This window comes from Benincasa hispida, chromosome 5 (assembly GCF_009727055.1).
Source record: "Benincasa hispida cultivar B227 chromosome 5, ASM972705v1, whole genome shotgun sequence".
Classification (NCBI taxonomy): Eukaryota; Viridiplantae; Streptophyta; class Magnoliopsida; order Cucurbitales; family Cucurbitaceae; genus Benincasa; species Benincasa hispida.
The window spans coordinates 45,045,301-45,069,029 of record NC_052353.1 but is presented as its reverse complement, the minus strand read 5'-3'; the positions used below and the strand labels follow the sequence as shown (position 1 = coordinate 45,069,029).

General features: G+C 36.4%; 1 protein-coding gene across 1 annotated transcript in view; it reads right to left on the bottom strand.

The window, feature by feature from the left end:
* Nucleotides 1–20,245: 20,245 nt before the first annotated feature.
* Nucleotides 20,246–23,729, bottom strand: part of LOC120078386 (phenylcoumaran benzylic ether reductase Pyrc5-like) — an 8,821-nt gene continuing 5,337 nt past the window's right edge. The window contains exon 5 of the mRNA XM_039032652.1: nt 20,246–20,316. Coding sequence (XP_038888580.1) covers nt 20,246–20,316 — 71 coding nt within the window. The remainder of the gene's footprint in view (nt 20,317–23,729) is intronic.

Here is a 23,729-nt window from a genome sequence, read left to right as displayed (position 1 = left end):
TAAATGTGGTAATTTTGTCACAGTGTATTTGGAACGATCCGCTTCCGCTCAGAGGTACTCTTGCATAAGAGTTCCTTCAATTGGTATGAGAACCAGGTTTTAATATTCCAAATTCATTCATGCAAAGGATTGCATTTACTTTCTCGGTGGGTCAAAGCATGTTTACTCTCTGTTTAAGCATTAAATAGTTTGTGGATATGGGATTAATGGAGTTTCCGGGATGAAGCCTCTGGTCATTTAAAATCTTTTACATTTCGAACTTAATTGTAAGGGCCCTTGCGTTTTTTGACATATTAACCGCTATCGACTCTGTAATTTTAAAGTTTTTTAGTCTGTGAGTCGTTCGTGAAAAAGCTTCCTAGTAACGGTTGCTGTTTTTTTAGGATAAAGACGACCAAGTGTTGGTCGGGTCGTGTAAATGATGGGGTAGACGATCGTTGAGTATCGGATACTAGAGAGCTGGTTAACGCACGTGCACTATACGATCATGTATCTCAGCAAGCTTCATTACTTAGTTACTGACTATACGATCGCGTGGTAAATCGTTTACTTAATCGCTTGTTAAGTGATCATCTAGATGATCGGGCTTTGCAGCTACATTATCGTCTAAATGATCATTTTGAACTCGCGTGTTTTTTGTCTTGTGCGCTAAACGATTGGGTACCTCATGCTTCATCGCATAGTTATTAGTACTCGATTGTAGCTAAACGATCGTATACCCAACCACGTTTACTAAATGATGGGGAGCTTCGCCCAGGCAGTTCAAGACGTGGTTCGCCTATCAACCGGTTTTCTCGATGCAAAATGTAATAGATAGAGTTTTCTTTCCAGTTTTGAGGTGGTTCATCTCGATCCATTAATCTTTGTGAATGTAAATAGGATGGATGTTTATTTATATGTCATATAATATGTCATACAAAAGAAATCCCACCTTAGGTTATGCATTGGTCATGCATCATTTCCCTTTATTATAAGTGTTATGATTCAAAGAAGCATGATTTAAATTATGTAAGAGCATGCTCATGCATCATATAATATAAAAGTTATATTTATGCATGCATAAAGTATTGACATGCATCATCTTTATATTATAAATGTTATAGTATAAGGGTGTATGGAGCATGTGTGCTTGGTTTGTTACTTGTATATAAAAGTTATGTATAGTAATGATCGGACATTGCATGAAGCATGACACATAGGTTAAATTTATAAGCATTATAAATACCTAGTTGTGTGACAATGTGGTTTTAGTTGTTTCTTATATAAAGGTTATAAGGAAATTAGAACTAAAATCTATAAGAAATACTTTCATGCCAACTTAGGTTTAAATCGTGGTTTTAAAAATGTTTTAAAACTTGGTAGAGATATATCTAAGATCACGGTTCTAATATGATTAGAAACTTTAGACATTAATCTTTTAATCAGTTTAATAGGATTAAATTGACTAATAAAAGATTAAAGTGAAGCAAATCTATCTATAAGGGACCTTTTGTCTAAGACGGGTTCTGTCTAGACTGGGGTATTTAAGGTGACAGAAACGGAACACCCTACCTGGGAACCTAACTGGAAAGGTGAATTAGATAGATTTAATGCATGCATGCATGATTAAGGGCAATCTTTTAAAGAGTTTAATGTGACTACTGTATAGGATAAGGTTACTTAGTCTCTTGTCCTAATATGCTTTTTCCCTACGGTGGGCACATTAGGGCGGGACTCTAGGGCTGAAAACGAGGGGAACTTACGCGGAATTGTTAGGGGTTAACAATTCTGGACTGAACGAATGGTGACTGTTAGGTTCAGTTCCAAGAGTTGGTTCTACCTAATGGTTGAGATGTCTCATCCCAGTGAAGGGACACTTGATCACCCCACCGGTGACGTTTGTCCTGCCTCATTAGGGCATCATTATGAAATGGAAGTCTTTATTACTTGGGGTACTTGGTAACTATTTTGCTAAAACTAATTGGTGTTAAAATATCGTTTAAGCATAGACTTATAAAAGTTTGTTCGTTTTTCAGCAACGGTTTCAAAATGGCTACAACCACAATTGCTTTACTGAAAAGTAAGGAGAAGAGGGGATATGAGACAAATATTGCCTAGTCTTCAAAGTAGTACCATCGAGGTTCGACCACAGGAACGAAGTCTGCACCTTCTACTTCTAACACTAGAAAGTGGAAGAAGAAGAAGGGTGGTAAGGGGAAGGGGAAGGCGCCTGTTAACCTGCCACCTGTCGCCCAACGGAATAGGCGTATGATGCCAGTTGACAAAGGAAAGTGTTTCCACTGCAACCAGGATGGACACTAGAAGAGGAATTGTCCTCGCTGGCTTAAGAAGAAGAAGGTGACCAAGGCTAAGGCCAAGGCTAAGTCAAAACAAGGTAAATGTGATTTACTAGTTTTGAAAACTTGCTTAGTGGAGAATGATTATTCTTCCTAGATTATTTATTCGGGCGCCCTAATCATGTTTGTTCTTCTTTTCAGGGGATTAGATCCTGATGGCAGCTTGAGGCTGGTGAGATGACGATGCGAGTAGGCACTGGGAACATCGTCTCAGCTGTGGCAGTAGGAGGAGTCCAGTTGATTTTACAAAACACATTTCTTATTTTAAAAGATGTATTTGTAGTTCCTGAGTTGAAAAGGAACTTAATTTCTATAAAGTGCTTGTTACAATGTAAATATACTCTTAATTTTAATGTTGATAAAGTGTTTATTCATAAAGATGGAGTAGAAATTTGAACAGCAAAACTGGAAAATAATTTGTATGTGCTAAGATCGTTAGCATTAAGTTCCCTCCATAACATAGAGATGTTTAAAACTGTCGTAGATCAAAATAAAAGTCAACATGTTTCTCCAAAAGAAAAATACCCAACTTTTGCACCTTCGATTAGGGCACATCAATCTCAATTGGATTGAGAGGTTGGTGAAGAATGGCCTTTTAAGTGAGTTAGAGAAAAATTCTTTACTAATGTGCGAATCTTGCCTTGAGGGTAAGATGACTAAAAGACCTTTTATTGGAAAAGGTTATCGAGTCAAAGAGCCTCTAGAGTTAGTGCATTCTGACCTTTTATCTGATGCAACAGAAGTCTGAATCCTTTGAAAAGTTCAGAGAGTTCAAGGCTGAAGTTGAAAATGCATTGGATAGATGGATTAAGAGACTTCGAATAGATCGAGCTGAAGAGTTTTTGGATTCAGGGTTCCATGACTATTTGATAGAACATAGAATCGCTTTCTAGCTCCCAACGTCAGATAAACCTCAACAAAATGGTGTAGCAGAGAAGAGAAATAGAAGCTTGTTGGATATGGTTCGTTCGATGATGAGTTATGCTTCCTTACCGGACTCGTTTTAAGGTTTTGTAGTGGAGACTACAGTGTATATCCTCAACTGTGTTCCTCCTAAGAGTATTACGATAACACCTATGGAGTTGTGGAATTGGAGTAAATCTAGTTTATCTCACTTCCACATATGGGGTTTCCCAGCACATGTGCTTGAGGCTAATCCAAAGAAATTGGAACCACGGTCGAGGTTGTGCCTCTTTGTAGGCTACCCCAAAGGTACATAAGAGGATTACTTTCATGATACGTCAAAAACAGAGTGTTTGTTTCCACGACGCTATATTTCTAGAGGAGGATAATATTAGAGAGCTGATGAAGGGAATTTGGAAGTCACTTTTACTCGACAATGTACTTCCCTTGGACGCGGTATGTGATGCATGTTCCTAAGATATGAGTTAAGAGTCATGCGTCGGTGGTCATGCGTTGGAGTGAAAAATGCGTTAACGAATGTATGTGATGACCATGCATCCTGCCACAAGTTTTCTTGCGCTGGAACCAAGTATAATTCCAACGCAAGTTTCTCGAGTAATCCAAGGTCGAACACAGGGAATTCTAGCTATATATTTGCGGCGATGTGCGTGGAGCAGTTTAAGTAAAAGAATGGAGGGGATGTTGCTACGTTAATCCTACTCCTACTCCTGACTAACAGACAACGCAATGAGAATATGCATGAAAGGTAGATATAGGACAACACTTGACATGAAATAAATGTATGAAAAAATAGATAAAATGCGGAGATGATTTCATTGCAATACTTAAGAGTGATCACAAGGGCAACCTTAGTCAACGCAAGCCAATGCACTCATGCTACACTTATGCATGGCAAATCATTTTCCAATGGAGATGCGGTGCTCCTAAGTCTAGGATGCATGTGTTGAATTCAAAAGTGTCCATAGAGCTTATTAAGTCTATACTCTTTTCCTATGTGATGATGCAAAATACATACAACGCTGCGGTGATCACATTCAATCGTATCCTATCTCTAGGATGCATGCGTTGGGTTAATAGCAAACGGTGCTTATTCCTAAGCTCCTATCTCTTGTATTATGTGTTCTAATCTGACTCTCCCGAGCTAAGATTCTGACCTAACCTTCCCAAGCCTAGATCCTGTTCTTAGACTACCCTCCCGAGTATCCCTAATGAACGAATGAAGCATACATACTACAAGCCAATTGCATGAACCTGGTTGACGCAAGGTTGTTACTATCCCTAGTGAACAACGCATACATTGCTTAATGCGTCCAACCACTTACCCTCCCGGGGAGTTAATTGTTGTTGACTTTACTCATAGATAATTAATGCGTTAGCCTATAGACAGGCGTTGCAGCAGCTTCACACTAAGAAAATAAGGTTACTCATACACTCGCGCAACGCACACCTCTCAGTGGGATGCTACATGCTTTATATTCCTAATCCACATGACTAAGTATGCAATACTAAAGTAATCCCACTAAGTGTCGCAATGAAAGTTAAGATGCTAAGAAAAGAAGATGGAGATGCAGTCGAAGGAACAGAGAAATGCATTGAAAACAGATTGTAAAAATTCCTTAATTCCAAAATGTCATACAATACAATGTAGGAAAAGAAAGGAAAAAGAAATGACCAGCTGGAAGCAAAGCTTTGCTTTTAGTGGATGTGCATCAAGGCTGCCGATGGTGCCATGGATGGGCTGAAGAGCTGACTCTCTCGTTATCTAACTCTGGTCGAAGGCTGCAGTCGTCGCTCGAAATGGATGAAGGAGGTGAAAAAGTCTCAGGCATCTTCTCATGCATTTTGTCTGGATCATGGGGAAAATCCAAGGTTGAAGGATAATCTCCGGATAATTGAATGTCAGATCTTCAGCCTCTATTTATAGAGCTTGGGTCACCGCAAGATTAATTAGACTGCTCTGAGTCTGACGTTCGGCACATTAGTCCTTTTCTGAACCTCTGCCACTAACGGTGTGGTAGGTGAAATGTCAACATCAGTTTTGGATTTTCCCGAGGTGATGTGTTGATGCGTTCATTTCACCTACCTTGCGTTGATCCATTAATTTGCGTTGTCGCGTAGCCGCAATCATTCAATGGCCGCATTCGCTAATAACGAACCTCTACATGATGACCGCAATCGTCTGATAAGTGCAATTCCCATGCGATAGATGCATGTGGCTTGATCACCACAACACCCATGCATTGATCTAATGTGTTTGCCTTGCAATGGAGAGCTCCTCCGAATGCAATCATCTATGTGGTGGTCCGGTTTTCGCGTTTGCATTCATTTCCTGCATTAGCTACAAAGATAGAACATTGAACGTATAATTAACACAAAATAACGGGTTAGCTGAGATTCGACATGCTGATCAACGCAAACTTTTTTTCTCGTGAATTTTTATTATGATCAACGCAATTTCTGCCTCACAATCTTCATAATTCTAAGTAAAAGACCTAAGATGACATGCATTTTCTGCATGTCATCACACCCCCAAACTTAAAATCATGCTTATCCTCAAGCATGCGTTATACTCAAGAAATTCTAACTCACCTTCATGCTTTTCTTTGCGATGACCAGTTTCTCCAAATATAATTTACACACACCTTTGACCATCATTGTAATGCTCTCCTCCACTTTGGTTGCTTCTTCAAAAAGATCTTGTCTAAGTTAAATTTGGAAAGCCTTTGCTCAAAAATTTTTATTCATTCACCGCAACTTTGTGTTTAGCTTTTGAGAACGGGTTCATTCAAAATACTTCAAAAATTTGCAATGGCTTATTCAAATGCGGTGTTGAACCTGGTTACGCCCTTCGTTTTGGCTTACCCCCAACTATGTGTCAGTCAATGCGGGCATCCAAATCTTTAGTTGCATTCCATATTCAAACTCAACTCTTTGTCTCGTTTTGATTTGGCTTGGCGCCAGATAGAGGATCTTACGCTAAGCCATTGAATCCTGAACGACTGTGCCTTCGTTTTGGCTTGCCCCACGTGTGTCATGCGGACAATCCACTTCGAGTAAAGTGTGCCTTCAACAGCTTAACTCTTATCAAAAACATGGTTTCCCCATTGCGTTGGCGGACTATTATTCTCAAAAATCTCACTTCAACCTTTTTTTTAATAGAAATATTAATGAACGCATTCCCGAGATCAGTGTCCACCCCAAAACTTAGAGGTGACAGCGTTCTCACCAAAAAAGCTAAAACAAAATTGACAAGTAATCGTTTAGAAACGTTTGAAAAAAGGTTAGCACATAGATAAACTCAAGATTCAAAATTTGATATGAAGTAATAAAGTAAAGAATGCCTTGCGTTGATTGTTTGAAAATGCGGTGAACTATACGTACCATCATAGAAAATCGCAAAACAACGCAATGGGAAAACGAGAATTCAAAAGGATAAGGCATACAGACTAACAATGAAAATAACCTTAGGCAGACAAGATCGCAACTCGTCTACATGCGTTGGAATCCAGTGAATTGAAGCCAAATGCGTTGAAGGGGTGAGAGGAATTTCTTCGTTGAAAATATGAACGAGGAGACATTAATGTTGCACTATAAGCAGACTCCAACCCCAAGGAGGCAGCATGTATATCCAAAATAACAATGAAAATATAAATAAAATAATTAATCCTATACTAAGAAGCAAAGTAAAGATAGAGTGGAAGACGTCCCTGAAAAAAAAAGAAAGATGTTGATACGCAAGGAGTCTTCCGTGCAGAAGATGGTTATTAAATTGCTTGGGGTCAGTTGCCTTGACCAAATTGCGAACTTTCGGCAATTGTTTGGGCACATTTTGGCCCACCATAACTTAGAATGCCTTCAAGCTCTTTTTTGCGCTGATTGCCCTCGCTAACATGAGGTCATATTGACTTTCAGCGCATCGCCTTACTCTAACTTTGTTTGCAATCACTTGTCGTACAAGCTGCAATACACCCAAGATAAAAAGTTTGCTCGCAGAGACACAAAACTTAACAAACATTTAGTTGCCAAGTCCCCGACAACGACGCCAAAAAACTTGATGAAGGGAATTTGGAAGTCAATTTTACTCGACAACGTACTTCCCTTGGATGCGGTATGTGATGCATATTCCTAAGATATAAGTTGATAGTCATGCGTCGATGGTCATGCGTTGGAGTGAAAAATGCGTTAACAAATGTATGCGATGACCATGCATCCTGCCACAAGTTTTCTTGCACTGGAACCAAGTATAATTCCAACGAAAGTTTCTCGGGTAATCCGAGGTCGAACACAGGGATTTGTAGCTATATATTTGCGGTGATGTGCATGGGGCGGTTTAAGTAAAATAACGGAGGGGATGTTGCTACGTTAATCCTACTCCTACTCCTGACTAACAGAAAACACAATGAGAATATGCATGAAAGGTAGATATATGACAACACTTGACATGAAATAAATGTATGAAAAAATAGATAAAATGCGGAGATAATTTCATTGCAATACTTAAGAGTGATCACAAGGGCAACCTTAGTCAACGCAAGCCAATGCACTCATGCTACACTCATGCATGGCAAATCATTTTCCAATGGAGATGCGGTGCTCCTAAGTCTAGGATGCATGTGTTGAATGCAAAATTGTCCATAGAGCTTATTCCTAAGTCTCTACTGTTTTCCTATACAATGATGTAAAATACACACAATGCTGTAGTGACCTCATTCAATCGTATCCTATCTCTAGGATGCATTCGATGGGTTAATAGCAAACAGTGCTTATTCCTAAGCTCCTATCTATTGTATTATGTGTTCTAATCTGACTCTCCCGAGCCTAGATTATGACCTAACCATCCCAAGCCTAGATCTTGTCCTTAGACTACCCTCCCGAGTATCTCTAATGGACAATTGAAGCATACATACTACAAGGAAATCACATGAACTTGGTTGACGCAAGGTTGTTACTATCCCTAGTGAACAACACATACATTGCTTAATGTGTCCAACCACTTACCCTCCCGGGCAGTTGATTGTTGCTGACTTTACTCATAGACAAGCAATGCGTTAGCCTATAGACAGGTGTTGCAGCAGCTTCACACTAAGCAAATAAGGTTACTCACACACTCGCATAACACACATTCTCGGTGGGTTGCTACATACTTCATTATCCTAATTCACATGACTAAGTATGCAATACCCAAGTAATCCCACTAAGTGCCACAATGAAAGTAAAGATGCTAAGCAAAGAAGATGGAGATGTAGTCGAAGCAACAGAGAAATGCATTGAAAACAGATTGTATTAACTTCTTAATTCCAAAATGTCATACAATACAATGTAGGAAAAGAAAGGAAAAAGAAATAATTGGTTGGAAGCAAAGCTTTGCTTCAAGGGGATGTGCGTCAAGGCTGCAGGTGGTGCCATGGATGGGCGGAGGAGCTGACTTTCTCGAGATCTAACTCCATTCGAAGGCTCCGGTCGTCACTCGGAATGGATGAAGGAGGTGAAGAACACTTAGGCGTCTTCTCATGCATTTTGTCTGGATCGCGGGGAAAATCCCCGATTGAGGGATAATCTCTGGATGATTAAATTTAAGCTCTTCGGCCTCTATTTATAGAGCTTGGGTTGCCGACAGCATTAACGTTCGGCGTGTTAGTCCTTTTCTGAACCTCTGCCACTAACGGTGTGGTAGGTGAAATGTTAACATCAGCTTTGGATTTTCTCGAGGTAGATGCATTGATGCGTTCATTTCACCTACCTTGCATTAATCCATTAATTTGTGTTGTCGCGTAGCTGCAATCATTCAATGGCCACATTCACTTAATACCACAACTCTACATGATGACCGCAATCGCCTGACAAGCGCAATTCCCATGCGATGGATGCATGTGGCTTGATCACTGCAACACCCATGCATTGATCTAATGTGTTTTCCTTGCAATGGAGAGCTTCTCCGCATGTGGTCGTCTATGCGGTGGTCCAGTTTCCGCATTTGCATTCATTTCCTACATTAGCTACAAAGATAGAACATTTAACGCATAATTAACGAAAAATAATAAAATAGCTAAGATTTGACATGCTGATCGATGCAAACTCTTTTCCTCGTGAATTCCTATCATGATCGACGCAATTTTTGCCTAACAACCTTCATAATTCTAAGTAAAAGGTCTAAGATGACATGCATTTCTGCATGTCATCAGGAGCACAGTCCACATAGTAAGGTCGTGTTACGTGAGCTTTCCAACAAAACTACTGAAACTTCAACGAGAGTTGTTGAAGGGCTTTCTTCATCAACAAGAGTTGTTGATGATAGTTCATCTGGTAGGTCGGTTCCTCCTCAAGATTTAAGGGAACCTCAACGCAGTGGGAGGGTTGCGAACCCACCTGTTCGCTATTTGGGTTTCATGGAAATCCTGGCTATTGTAGCCGATGGCGACGTTGAGAACCTTGTCTTATCAGAAGGCAATGAAGTATGTTGACTGGGATGAGTAGGTCAAAGCCATGGATCTCGAGATGGAGTCGATGTACTTCAACTAAGTATGGAATCTTGTAGATCAACCTAATGGGGTCAGACCTATGGGTTGCAAATGGATCTACAAGAGGAAACAAAATGTCGATTGGACGATGCAAACCTTCAAGGCTCGACTTGTGGCAAAGGGTTATACCCAAGTGGAGGGAGTCGACTATGAGGAGACTTTCTCGTCTGTTGCCATGTTAAAGTCAATCCGTATCCTCCTATCCATTGTTGCTTATTATGATTATGAGATTTGGCAAATGGACGTCAAGCGACCTTTCTGAATGACAGTCTTGAGGAGACCATTTATATGGTGCAGCTCGAGGGATTCATTGCCTAAGGTCAAGAACAAAAGGTTTGCAAACTGAATCGGTCCATTTATGGGTTGAAACAGGCATCTCGATCTTGCAACATTCGGTTTGATATTGAGATCAAATCGTACAACTTTGACCAAAACGTTGATGAGCCTTGTGTCTACAAGAAGATCATCAACTATTCAGTAGTTTTCCTAGTGTTGTATGTAGACAATATGCTACTCATTGGGAATGAAGTAGGACTACTGACTACAGTTAAGAACTGGTTAGCGACCTAATTCCAAATGAAAGATTTGGGAGCTGCTTAGTTTCTTTTGGGTATACAGATCTTTCGGGATCGTAAGAACAAAGTGCTAGCACTGTCTCAGACATCGTACATTGACAAGATGTTGCTCAACTACTCGATGCAGAACTCAAAAGGGCCTACTGTCGTCAGGCATGGAGTTACTTTATCTAAGGAAATGTTTCCTAAGACACCTCAAGAGGTTGAGGAGATGAGACGGGTCCCATATGCATCTGCCGTTGGCAGTTTGATGTATGTGATGCTTTGTACTAGGCCAGACATTTGCTATGTTGTGGGAATAGTCAGTAGGTATTAGTCTAACCCAAGCCAGGGTCACTAGACCGCAGTTAAGAACATCTTCAAGTATCTTCGAAGAACGAGGGACTACATGCTCGTGTATGGAACTAGGGATTTGATCCTTACTAGATACATAGATTCTGACTTTCAGACTAGTAAGAACTCTCAGAAGTCCACTTCAAGGTCAATTTTTACTCTTAACAGAGGAGCAGTAGTGTGGCAAAGCACTAAGTAGGGGTGCATCGCCGACTCCACGATGGAGGCCGAGTACGTAGCAGCTTATGAAGCTGCTAAAAGGTTGTTTGGTTCAGGAAGTTCCTGACAGATCTGGAAGTTGTTCTAGACATGTCTAGGCTCATCACCCTCTATTGGTGTTGTGATGAACTCAAAGGAGTCTAGGAGTCACAGGCGTGGCAAACACATAGAGCGAAAGTATCATCTGATCCGCAAGATAGTGCATCGACGGGACGTGATTGTCACAAAGATTGCTTTGGAGCATAATGTTGCTAACCCGTTTATGAAGGCTCACACGGCTACAGTGTTTGGTGGTCACCTTCTGAGCATGGGTTTATGAGACCGCCTGCGGCTGGATTAGGGCAAGTGGGACATATTTTTGTACTTGGCCTTAGTGCCCTAGTTTATTGTTTTGTACTAGTTGTATGTACACCCCACTCGCTTTAGGACAAGTGGGAGATTGTTAAGGATGATGCCCTAAACTCTCGTCTCTTGTAGTTTGTAAACACTGTTTTGTACAAATGCTTGTGATATATAATATATGATATTTCTTCACTTTGTGTCTATAAACATTGGACGTTTTATTTGGTTTACCACAAACCAATAAACTAAAATCTCTAGTTATAGTTTGTAACTTAAGCATGTATATGGAGACAAACAAATTGACCATGTCTTAAGTGATAATCAAAATGGTCTATAGTATATAGATATAGGACATAAATCTTATCCTGGTAACGCTACAGATTCAGCCGAATTTGTAGAAAAGTTACAAGTGTTGTGACTTGCTACAGATGTTCTGATCCTGATCATTCATGTGAGGACATGCAAGCAGGGGCGTCCTATACAAACTCTAGAGTTTGTATAAGACCTGACCACGAAGTGTTATAGTCTCGTTATATAACGTCGTTCATGACCGAGACTTCACTTCACTAGGATGACCATAGGTAACATGACCTCAATCCTGAGTGAATTGGGAACTCCAGCCTTTAAGGGTGGTCATTTGATTTTACATGGGTGCGAGTGGCCAAATCGCCAACTCAAACCTGCAACTTTGGGGATTCGTCTGATTTGGGAGCTGGAAACTCAGCTACACAAGATGGAATTCACTCCTTCCCCAAAGTAGAGGTAAGTAGATAGATTGCTCCCTTAAGGGCGGGGCTTGAATGATGTGGCACCACACACCTTCTCATGGCCCTAGAGGTGTCCACAAATAGTAGGACTATGTTGTATTGTTCATTAGAGGGATCAATGGTACTTAAGAAGTTAGATGTAACTATAGGGGCAAAACGATAACTTGGCCTGACTGTACTTACGCGCATCTGTGAAGGGTTATCGTACTTTTGATTGGTTATATCTGATGGACACAGAAATATATTTGTGGTGAAAAGAGTTCAGCTGTCGGTCTTTAGTGGAATGCCTAGCAGTTAACGGATGGTGGATCTTGTGGCTAAAGAGTTTAGTTAGTTATTCATATACCGTTGGAGCTTCGGCCATAGGTCCATAAGGTCCCCTTGGTAGCTCAATTGATTCAAGTTGAGAATCAGTTTTTGGGTCAATTTGAAATGTTCAAATTGACAAGAGGGAGTTCAATTATATATGATATGATTGAACTGGTTAATTATATATGATATGATTGACTTTATGTATGAGATACATTATTTGGAGAAAATGGATATAAATATGATTTATATCTAGTGGAGGAGAAAACACTATCGTATATATGTGATATTAAACCATAGGTTAATGAATATAATATGATTATATTTATTATTTTTAATTGGACAATTATAGGATAATTCTGCCAGCGTTTTCTCCGTAACCGTGTGATAGTGGGAGATTTCCTTCAGTTTTTGTAACTGAAGAATAAAATGAAAATCGTTTTCATTTTGCAAAAGATCACATAATTTTCTCACGCATTGTGTATACATCCTATTACATAACAAACCGAGAGACTATACGGTAGCTCAAAGTTTCTACACAATCGTATACACGCGCACTTCTTTCTAAATGATCACATAGGATTTGCTAAACAATCATCTACCTCTTTCCTAAACGATCGTGCACCCGCGCGTTTATTGAACGATCGTCTATACCATTGCAGCCTATTTACTAAACGATTGTGTAACTTCTTCTAAACGATCAAGCATTTTCTATATGATAAACCCTGCCTTCTCCTTCTTGCTTGATCGTTGTATATGATCTTCGTTTCCTCCTTCCCTCTGCCAAATCCAGCAAAGTCATTTATGCATTCGTGTGGAGGTTGTTCGTGGGTAGACGATTGGTGATTTTGTGAACGATTACTTAGACGTTCCAGCGAGAGCGAGAGGAACAGTCCACTGTTAGAGAGCAAGATTTCGATGAAGAAAGGTTCTTCAACTTGTATGTTTTCTTGTTCTCTTATTATTTAGTTCTCAAAGAATGCCAGTAATTTATTGTTAATTGCATATTTATTCTGTTAGAATGTAAATGCGGTAATTCTGTCATAATGTATTTGGAATGATCTACTTTCGCTCAGAGATACTCTTACATAAGAGTTCTTTCAATTAAATAGTGCAAGTCTTAATCATGATTCCAAAACAAACAAATATATGTCTAACAAAAATAAGATGACCAAAATAACATGTGTCCCAAAATAGAATAAGTTTCACAAGTCCCCGACTCCTCTCCAAAAGTTTGTACATCAAAACAAGTTTAACCTAAGCTTCTTCCTAAGGTCACCAAACTTTGGGTGGCAAGCTGTAGCGGATTCAACTGCGAAGGAATTGACCGCTATCTGGAAAAAGGAAAAACAGTTGAAAATGGTGAGCTGGTTGACTAGTGAGTGACACATAGAAATACATTTCTTCTCAAACCTTGCATATGCTTTAATGTAAGATAATTGACATGCTGGAAAATAACCTCAAGTAACTTGCATAGTATCATACATTAATCATAGCGTTATAATCAATCGTGCCAGCAAATCTTAGTTGAAAACGGGTATTCATAGCTCAAGCTCCAAACGTCCATACAAGGTCGTAAGACCCATACTTTGGTCCCTTAATGAAGACTTGGCCAGGAGACCCATACTTCGATCTCTCATAAAGAACTACCTACGTGCATGTGGAATATACCAAATACCGTCAACACGTTAGATACTTCCTCAGATACCTTCTATACCTTCGGTACTCGGTACATTAGAAACATAACATCAATGGAAAATTCTAGCATCATTATCAGTCACATGCATGCTTAACGATTAATAACATGTAGTTGCATTTCTTTTCATACATTTTTAACATACTCTAGGATTAACAAAACTCAATTAAAATACAAATATAACTTTAGTTGCTTGGAAAACCATGAACATTAACATGAAATTCATTTGAACCATATGTCCCTTTTTGTGGACATATTTAAAAACATTTAGCACTCACAAATCCTTGGGCTTGGTTCTTTCTAAGCATTTTAGGCCTCTCCAATGGGCTAGTTCCTACACATCAAAGAATAGAGTTTAGTTGCTACTTGGCCTCCCTTTTGAGACTACTCTTTCGACTAAGCTCATACTTGACAATGGATTTCCCAATCATCCAACATTTTCCAGATTCAAATTCTAACGTAAATAAGTTGAAAACTAGAATTCATTTCATGAAAGTTCCTTCTCAAAACATGTTCAAAATTTCGTTACCAATGTTACTTCGAAGTTTCAGGTTAAACTTCTTGTGGTTTAACCTAGGCCCTCGAATCTTTCCTAATAGCCTTAACCGTAACTTTCTGCTTGAGTAAAGATTCTAGGGTTACTTCCAAAATATATAACTCAAACTATAGAGAATTAATATTTTCAAGCCATCAATATTTGTGTTTCACCTATGAATTTATCCACAAACAAGCATTAATATCTCCAATCCATTACATATACTCATCAAATATGAAATAAACACACTAATCACCAACATTTGTATAAAAATAATAGACTTTCATAGAATACTTACATCAAGCCATCAGTTCTCTCATTCACAAATATCAATTAGTACTAATTCCATGAATACTTAACATCAAATACCCCATAAACACAAAAATATTATATATAAATCTTCCAATAAACAGATCATGGTTAGATAAATTTGCATTCATTCTAAGTAACCATATGCTTCGACCCGCATTGAACGCCGGGCCACTAGCATTTACATTCTATTGAGACAAAAAACAAGAATTACATCCTTACACAAATCAGCCAACAAAACTTGCCCATTAGATTCGAATTACGTCAATCTCTCCTTGGGTATATACATTTTTTGTATTGAACTACAAAGAGGAAAAAAAAAAAGATAAATTCAACATAAGTTCACATCCATTTATTAAATTAAAGCTAGTATATAAAAATAAATAATTTACATACGAGGCTAGTAATGGGATTAGTAGAATTATGCACTATTTTGTGTATATACATTTGCGCATAGTACCTGCATCCTACAAAATCTAATTGACGGGGGCACTGCATATAAAGTTGAAAATAATTATTCTTATGTTCGAATGGACATAAATTGTTAAAAAAAAAAAATGAATGCAAATTTACATTTACAGGTTTCCATTTTGGAGAAGACCGATGGTGTTGGAGACCGTGCTTGGCTTGCCATGTTTTCAATCCACTAAATAGTTTGAAAACATTAGTTAATCATAAATACTTCAATTAAGAGCTAAGAAAGTTCAACTACACTTGCATATTTATAACTTCATGAAAATCCTCTTGAACCTTATTTTGAATAGAGTCCAAAACATAAACACAATTTTCTTGTAGATTGATTATAATCCATATCCAATGATAACTATAATAAGCAACAATTTTGAAATATTAGTACGCGTATAATGTAAATTAAAATGTGTCTTATGATTGCTTTTTTAACCATCAATCAATTACACTTTAATCCAAAAAAGAAAAACAAAAGCATCAATTACATTTTTCCCATGAAAGATACAAGGGGTCCATTTACTTCATCCTTTAGTGGCACAAATCTAATCCATGGGAAGAGGAAACAGAGGAAACCAAACGTATAGCAAAGTGCAAGCATGCGGATTTATTGGTTTAACTTCAACATGGCAAATTTAATATTATTGCATCCCACAAAAACAATCAGCATATGCAAAATTAACATCTACAACGCATGCATATAAAAAAATGTGCTTAACTATACTTGTCCCAACCCTAGCAGATAAAGTAAATAAACAAGCAACCATGATGCATTCGATTTGAGCTATCAATTTTCTTACCAAATTTGGTGCAGCCCAACCAACCATAGCAGAAAGAATGGTCATCACCTTAAAAACAACAAAACTACTAAGTTAGAGGCACTAACATAGACTGGGAAAGTAGTGACGGCACATGATATGAGGAAAGAAATGTAACTTTTGACAAACATACTTACAATCAAAGCTGACAGACAACCAGACAAGACAAGTCTTCTTGGATGCCGCATTGCCATAATCTTTAAACAGAAGATTATATCATAAGAAAGTGAATAGTTAACATATTTAAGCAGGGGAAAAAAAAAAAAAGAAAGAAAGATAAATCACTATTTATCCTCTCAACTATTAGGAAAACAATATTCATTCGAAAAGTTGAAAGATAATAAATAAAAAAAATTGCAGTAGAAAGAGTTGAAGTAGACAGGTTTCGCCAATTTAATCTTATCAAGACTTAAAATACAAGAAAGGATTAAAATATGAATGTCGATATCAATATGAAGATTTCAATTTTACAGATATATATAGACAGAACCACCGAAACCACCGGAAGCCCACGCGCCGACGACAAACCGAAAGCCCACCGATCTGACAAACCGAAACCCCACGAAAGCCCACACACCAACGAAGAACACTACGATAAAGCCCACGCGAACAACCAGACAACCCACGTGCCGACAAAGAACATCCGAGAAAGCCCACGCACTGACGGAAACCAACCGAAAACGACCGGAGAACACCCACGACGATGACCCACCATCGGAAGAAGCCCACGACGACGGAGATCTAAGGAAAACCGGTGACGACAACCAACGGGAACACCCACGCGCAGAAGAAAACCAATTGAAAACCCACGAACTGATGTGCACGACCAAGCTTAGAGCACCGGTGACGACAACCCACGAACTGAAGGCAACTGACCAGTTGAGAGAGGAAAGGGTTATGTTTGGTAAAGTGAAGAGAGTACTGGTGGACAGGGTTATATTTGGTAAAGTGAAGTGAAAGGAGCTAAGAGAAGAGGAAATGGATTTTTAATAAGGTTAGAAAAAATGAGAGGCCTTTAATGTTGTTTTAAACCGGCATTGTAGGTCATCTTTAATTTCGGTTTAAAACCGACATTAAAGATCAATTCTTTTTAAACTGACATTATACATCCGAGACCACTTATAACGATCGGATCCTTACATATTATGGTCCGACCGCTACGACATGCGTACTTAGACTTTTCTATCATGAGATGAGTTTTGGTGAAAATTTCAAAGAACATATCTAAATTTTATTAATTAGATAGAAAAACTATATAAAAAGTTTATTTAAAAAAACACCAGGATCCATAAAACATTAGCATAGTGATACAAAAATGCATATGCCTATAATAGTGAGTTTGATGGTTGGCCATTTGAGCGACGTCCAGTTCTGCCACCTACGCTGTGTCCTTACCTACAAAGTTTGTAAAAATAGGATGAGTATATAATATACTCAGTAAGTAGTTCTCACATAGGGTAGTGACCAAATGCACAATCACATGCAACATGTCCTAAAAACATATGATTGGAACCGAAAATATATAATAACATGTGGTGGTCGGTTATGCTACTAACGTAAATTTCTCCGCCCTGATAGGGAGATGAGGACTTAGGCGAAAACTAGCCCATCTAATGATTAGCAGGTCATGCAGTCAGTAGGGCCCGAGTCGCATCCAACATCAACCATTAACATAAACGTAAGATTGAACTAGAGGGATGCAACCATACATATCCTATTAGTCCCTAGCATAAACTTGACATAGAATTGGGTCTAGAAGGGTGCAACCATACATGCCCTGCTAGCCCTAAAAGCATAACATTTATCCAATTAAAATTTAATCTTAAGAACAAACATAATGCATGAGGTCCCTTGTCGATAAACGTATTTTAAACATGTAATGCAACATAACAATAACATAATTATGCAACATATTAAAGATACACTACCATGAAACACTTAAAGAGAGGGTGAGATAAACTACTTACCTTGACTGCGATCTTAGTTATTCCTTATTATTTCTTATGGTTTAATCAGTAGAGCTTTCCCTCTTAAACCAGAAGAAAATTTGGGCAGCACTTCCCTCGCGTTTCCTCCTTCAAACTAACAGAATTACTTCACCCTTTTCACACAATTTTTACTACTGAGTTTTGTTTGAGAATCCGTTTAACTTCCAGCTTAAAGCCTCCTATTTATAGCCGTTTCCAGCTCTTCTCTGTGTAATAACTCATCCTACAAATGGCTTCTTTAAAATTACTTAGGTTTAAGAATTTCTCTTAATAAGACACCTAATTTTGGTTAACATTTGCCCTTACGTCATCAACCTTTGTTTGTATTCCATTTTAGGGTTCTCCATGTATAATCTATAAGACCGTGGTCAAATTCAATGCATATTCCACGCTTCTGTCCAAATCTCGCTCTTTCTTTTCTCAGAATCTCGCTCTCTCCAGCTTTTTCGCTAGTTTGGCTCTCGTGACTCTCGCTCTCGCTCTCACTCCCGCTCCCGCTCTCTCCCACTGTCTCGCTGAGAATCTCACTCTCTCCACTCTCGCTCTCTCCAATTTTCTCTCCAATCTCGCTAGTTTTTCACGCGTAGGTTGCCTTCACTGCTTGTGGATTCCACTTCCCCTTTTTAACTCTTTCAAATTTTAAGAGTATATGGGTAATTAATTCACCTCCAATTCTTCCAATGAGCAATGTCCAAACAAAAGGTTATCTACTGCCTTTTGTCTCCTGAATTAGCTAGCATCCAACTTCTAATTAATCCTCCCTGATTCTGCCCCCTTATTTATTATTTTTGGATAATTAATAAATTTCTTTTTTTTTTTCAATTCTAAATTTTACCCGATTTTCCTATTAAGTTTATAAATTTTTCATTCTTAATTATATATTTTATTTGTTTTCTTGCTTTCTAAATTAGGGTTAGGGTATTAAATTTACCACCTCTTTAAATAAAATTTCGTCCTGCTTAACATTTGACATTTAATTTCCTGTAGTGTATGCGTACAACCGACATTGAACCGACATTGAAGCCCAAAATTGTTGTAGTGTGTGTTCTGTATCTCAACAATTCTGATCTAGATAATACTGATCGAGTTTGTATCCATATTGAAAGGGATTATCTCCCTTATGGTATCCTAAATTCATAGAGTTGAGTGAGCTTGACGCTAAGGAAAGAAAGATAATTGTCTTGATGAGTAGGAGTCTTGCACTTAAGGGTGAACCTAAGTATTCAAACACTAACGTAATCATACTTAGGGGGATCCTAAAGAATTTTGAGGGAGTCCCATATTTAAGAGGAGCCTAAGCATTAATTCAAGAAGTCAAGCTTTTCGTGTGTTATTGTTACTATCTTGTCTTTATAGATAAGTACAACGTTGTAACTGTTTTACTTTAAATTAGTGGATTTATCTTTCTTGGGCACACTACCCCCAGACATAGGTTGTACTTACGTATTGAGTTACTAATCTCTGTGCTTCATCCGTGAGTTAGTAGTATGCTTTTTATTTGTATTGTTCTGCAATGTGTTTCGACATTACTTATACCAAACATGATTATGTGCTAGATAACTTACATTTTTCAAAAAGTAATTACCAAACAAACAATTCTCGACAAATGTCAGAATGTTAATATAATATTAAACTTACCATAATCAATAACTACTTTAAACTTTTAGCTGATTATATTGGTCATTTAACAACAGTATATAACAAAAAAAAAAAAAAAATCAACAAATGAGTGTTTCAAAAAGTCAAAGCTTATTAAACTTTGGAATTTAAACCACAACTAACACATCAAATTTCTTGAGAATAAATTTTTATTTAACTAAATGAGAATGTAATTAAGCATTATTTAAACTCACTTGGAGGTTTTGGACATTTTAGAGAAGAAGAGGGCCTATAAACCCAAATTCACTTCACATAATACATGAACACACCAAAGAGGGAGAGCCATAAAGTCTTCCATCACTTATTTAATTAAATTAGTTAGATGGGAAGGAGATACAAAGTTTTAATTTCTTTTGGGTATTTAAACAAATTGATTGAGAAATTGGTCTACAGTTGTTATTTTAATATCTGAATATAGTTCTGTGGCTTCCACTCCAAATGATGGATCAATATCAAAATAGGTATGCTCCCTTCACAAAAACTGAATGATAAAGTGATAGCCTCATGTTTAGGGGATATTCAGCTCTCGCCAAAAACAAACAAAGAGGTAAACAATTAGACGTGGTTTATTAATCATTTGGCTAATTTGATAACGATTTTGTTTTTAGTTTTTTTTTTTCAAAATTTTATGTGTGTTCCTTTTAACTCCTCTACAATGGTTTTTATTTTTCTTAAAGAAAAATATTTGACTTCTTAGTCAAATTGTATAGATATCTTTACCATTTGACTAAGAACTTCAGTAAAAATAAGTTTTGATTTTTTTTTTTTTAATTATCAAAACTTGACTTAGCTTTTGAAAATAGTAATAGACAATAGATAATAAATAATAGAAACTTAATATTAGTGTTGAAATAGTATTTATAAGTTTAGAGTTATTTGATAGGCAACTTAGATTCTATTTTATGTTTTCAGATTCACTGAATTCAATCAATATATATTTGATACACAGTCTGAATTTTGATTTCAAAAAATATTTTCGGATTCTGTGATTCAAACCGTGCAAATTCTGAAAACAATATTTTTATATCTTCTGTGCATTTAGATTTTGAATTTGAAATTTTAAAATGCATAATTATACTAAAAAAAGATTAAAAAAACATTAACAAATATAGTATTTCATGTAATAAATTGAATTATAATTGTTAAATTAAAGTCTTTAATATTATAATATTATATATATTATATTTCAAAAATAATTATACAAATTTTTTATATTATAAAGGATTGTTTTCAAAAATAAAAAAAGTAACCAAAATATTTACAAATATAATAAAATTTCATTGTTTATCTACGCTAGATCGTGATAAACTACCATCTGTGTTGATTTGAATCATGATAGACACAAATAGTAATTTATCGCAATCTATCACAATATCACAAATAGTTATGATGTTTTGCTATTATTTGTTAATATTTTAAGTAATTTTGTCATTCAATTATAAATTATAACACCTCTACTCATGAGTTTCACTATTTTGTTACCCTACTTCTTACTTACCTTTTCAAAATTTAAGTCATCTTTTAAAATCTAGTAAAGGTAATTTTAGTCTCCATGATAACTCACTACTTTCACTTTATTCATTTTTTTGAAAAAAAGGTAACATGGTTTTTCCTTCTTTCTAATGTATGGTCCTCAACATGTCCTTCAAGAAGTCCAAAGGAGATTAGATCCAAACAAATTTATAAAAATAACAATTTAATCATTGAAATTTCCATAATTGAAATTTGTAATAAGTTAGGTCTTAAATTTATTTTGTCACAATTTAATTGTTAGAGTGTTAATATAATATTAAACTTACCATAATTTTGTAAACTTAAGATTTTAGTTGATTATACTAAAAAAGGGATTTTTTAGTAGATGGGTGCCCCCACATTCTTAAATCATCTAATGAAATTTCTTGTATGTAGGTACAAAATCACCTAGACTAAATGAATTTATAAACTACAATAGTTATACTAATAGATATATAAATTTTTAAACTATACAAGGAATTGAATCATTGGTCTTCTAAAAGCTAATATGGTGTATATCCATATTTTAACAGTGGATTATGTGTGATAACACAAATCAAAAGAAGAAGGAACATAAGATTCATAAAATAAAAAAGAAAGCAATTGCAATATTATTTTTAAAGAAAAAAACTAACCTGAAATGTTCTTGAGCACTTGATCCTCTGGAACATAGATCTTGTGGAGGGTTTTGCCAATTTTATTTTCCCAAAGAGTGACAAGATCATTGAAAGAGTAATATTTTTAGGAGGTCTAACATAGAGGATTTTGTTTAAAGTTCTTGGGTCATCCACAGCTCTAATTGTGTAGGTGGCAATGTCTCTTCCTTGTTGAATATTGCTAGAAATTATAAGAAAGAAATAGGTTTAAAATAAATAATACAAAAACCGGAAGCCGAAAACCAAAAATTAAGGTCTCGTTTGAATACGATTTTGTTTTCAGTTTTATGTTGTTGATATGTTTGTTTGTTTTCCTTCCCATTTCTGTATTATGATTTTGACATCCTCACATTTAGTTTTCTAGTCAAATTCTTTAAAAAAAAAAAAAAAAAATTAGTTTTCAAAATTTTGTATGGTTGTTGAAAATATGGGTAAAAATCACATAACAAAACTTAAAAATTTTATAGGTGAAAATAAATCTATAATATTAACTTTCAAAACCTAGAAACCAAAAATCTAAAATGGTTATATTGAAATAAAATAGGTTCTAGAGGACCCACTTGGACACTCTGTAAATTGAAAAACAGATAAAAATATTTGAAATATAGTGAAATAATTAAACTTTATTTCAAAATATCCCAGATCCCAATGATCCCAATATCAATTTTTCTGAACTAATAGTTCAAAGGTTCAAATATCGACGAATTGATGAGTTAAAGGAATGTTTGAAGTGAGGTTCAACCTCTCACTAATACCACATAAATAAATAAAAAAAAAAAAAATATTGCTACATTAAAAGAAATAAGAAGAGATTTATGGTCATAAAATATAATATAAATTGTTATAACAAAAATAAAAAGCAACAAATAAAAAAACGAGAAAATAAATATAAACAATAAAGATTGATGATACAAAGATTTACGTGGTTCACAAACAGTGTGTCATTATGTCTACAAACAAAGAGAGTGAGAACAATTTTATTATTAATATTAAAGAGTTTATACATCTCGTACTTTGTCATTTGGAATACTAGCTAACAAATTCAAGGTATTCTTACCTAAATAAATATCTAACATCCAAATAATAGTAATAAAAAAATGCATGAAATAACTTTTGTGGATTATTATTTTACCTTTGGGATTCATCTCCAATGATAACAACATTATCTCTTGGTGGGATTGGTGGAGTAGGAGGTTGAGGCTGAACAAACTTGAAAGGAACCAATCAGCAAAGAAATTAGAAAGAAACGATGGTATAGGGAATTCCTGAAGCCTCCAAAGCTCGACGAATTTGAGCCTTTGCAGCATAGGCTGATTTTGCTGGCTCAACACTACGCACACGATCCACATCATTCCCAAATTCTGATGGCAAGAATCTCTAGACCATCAAAAACAATTAAAGACAATGAAGAAATCTTTAGGATTGGCATGGTAATATACTTTAAAAAATTTGCAAATATAGCAAAGTCTATTAGCGATAGACTTCTATCATCGATAGACTTCTATCATCGATAGACTCTTACTAGCGATATGGTTTATCAATGATAGATTCCTACCAACAATATGATTTATCACGAATAGACTATCTAAATTTCGCCATATTTATAATTTTTTTACATTATGTTATATCTACCAATACTTTTCATCTGATTGTTATATTTGCAACTATTCTTTTTTTTTTACTCTAAAACTCATCATTTGAAATCTTTCGTGTATATATATATATATACACATATGACATCATTTTTACATCAACAATAACTTAATTT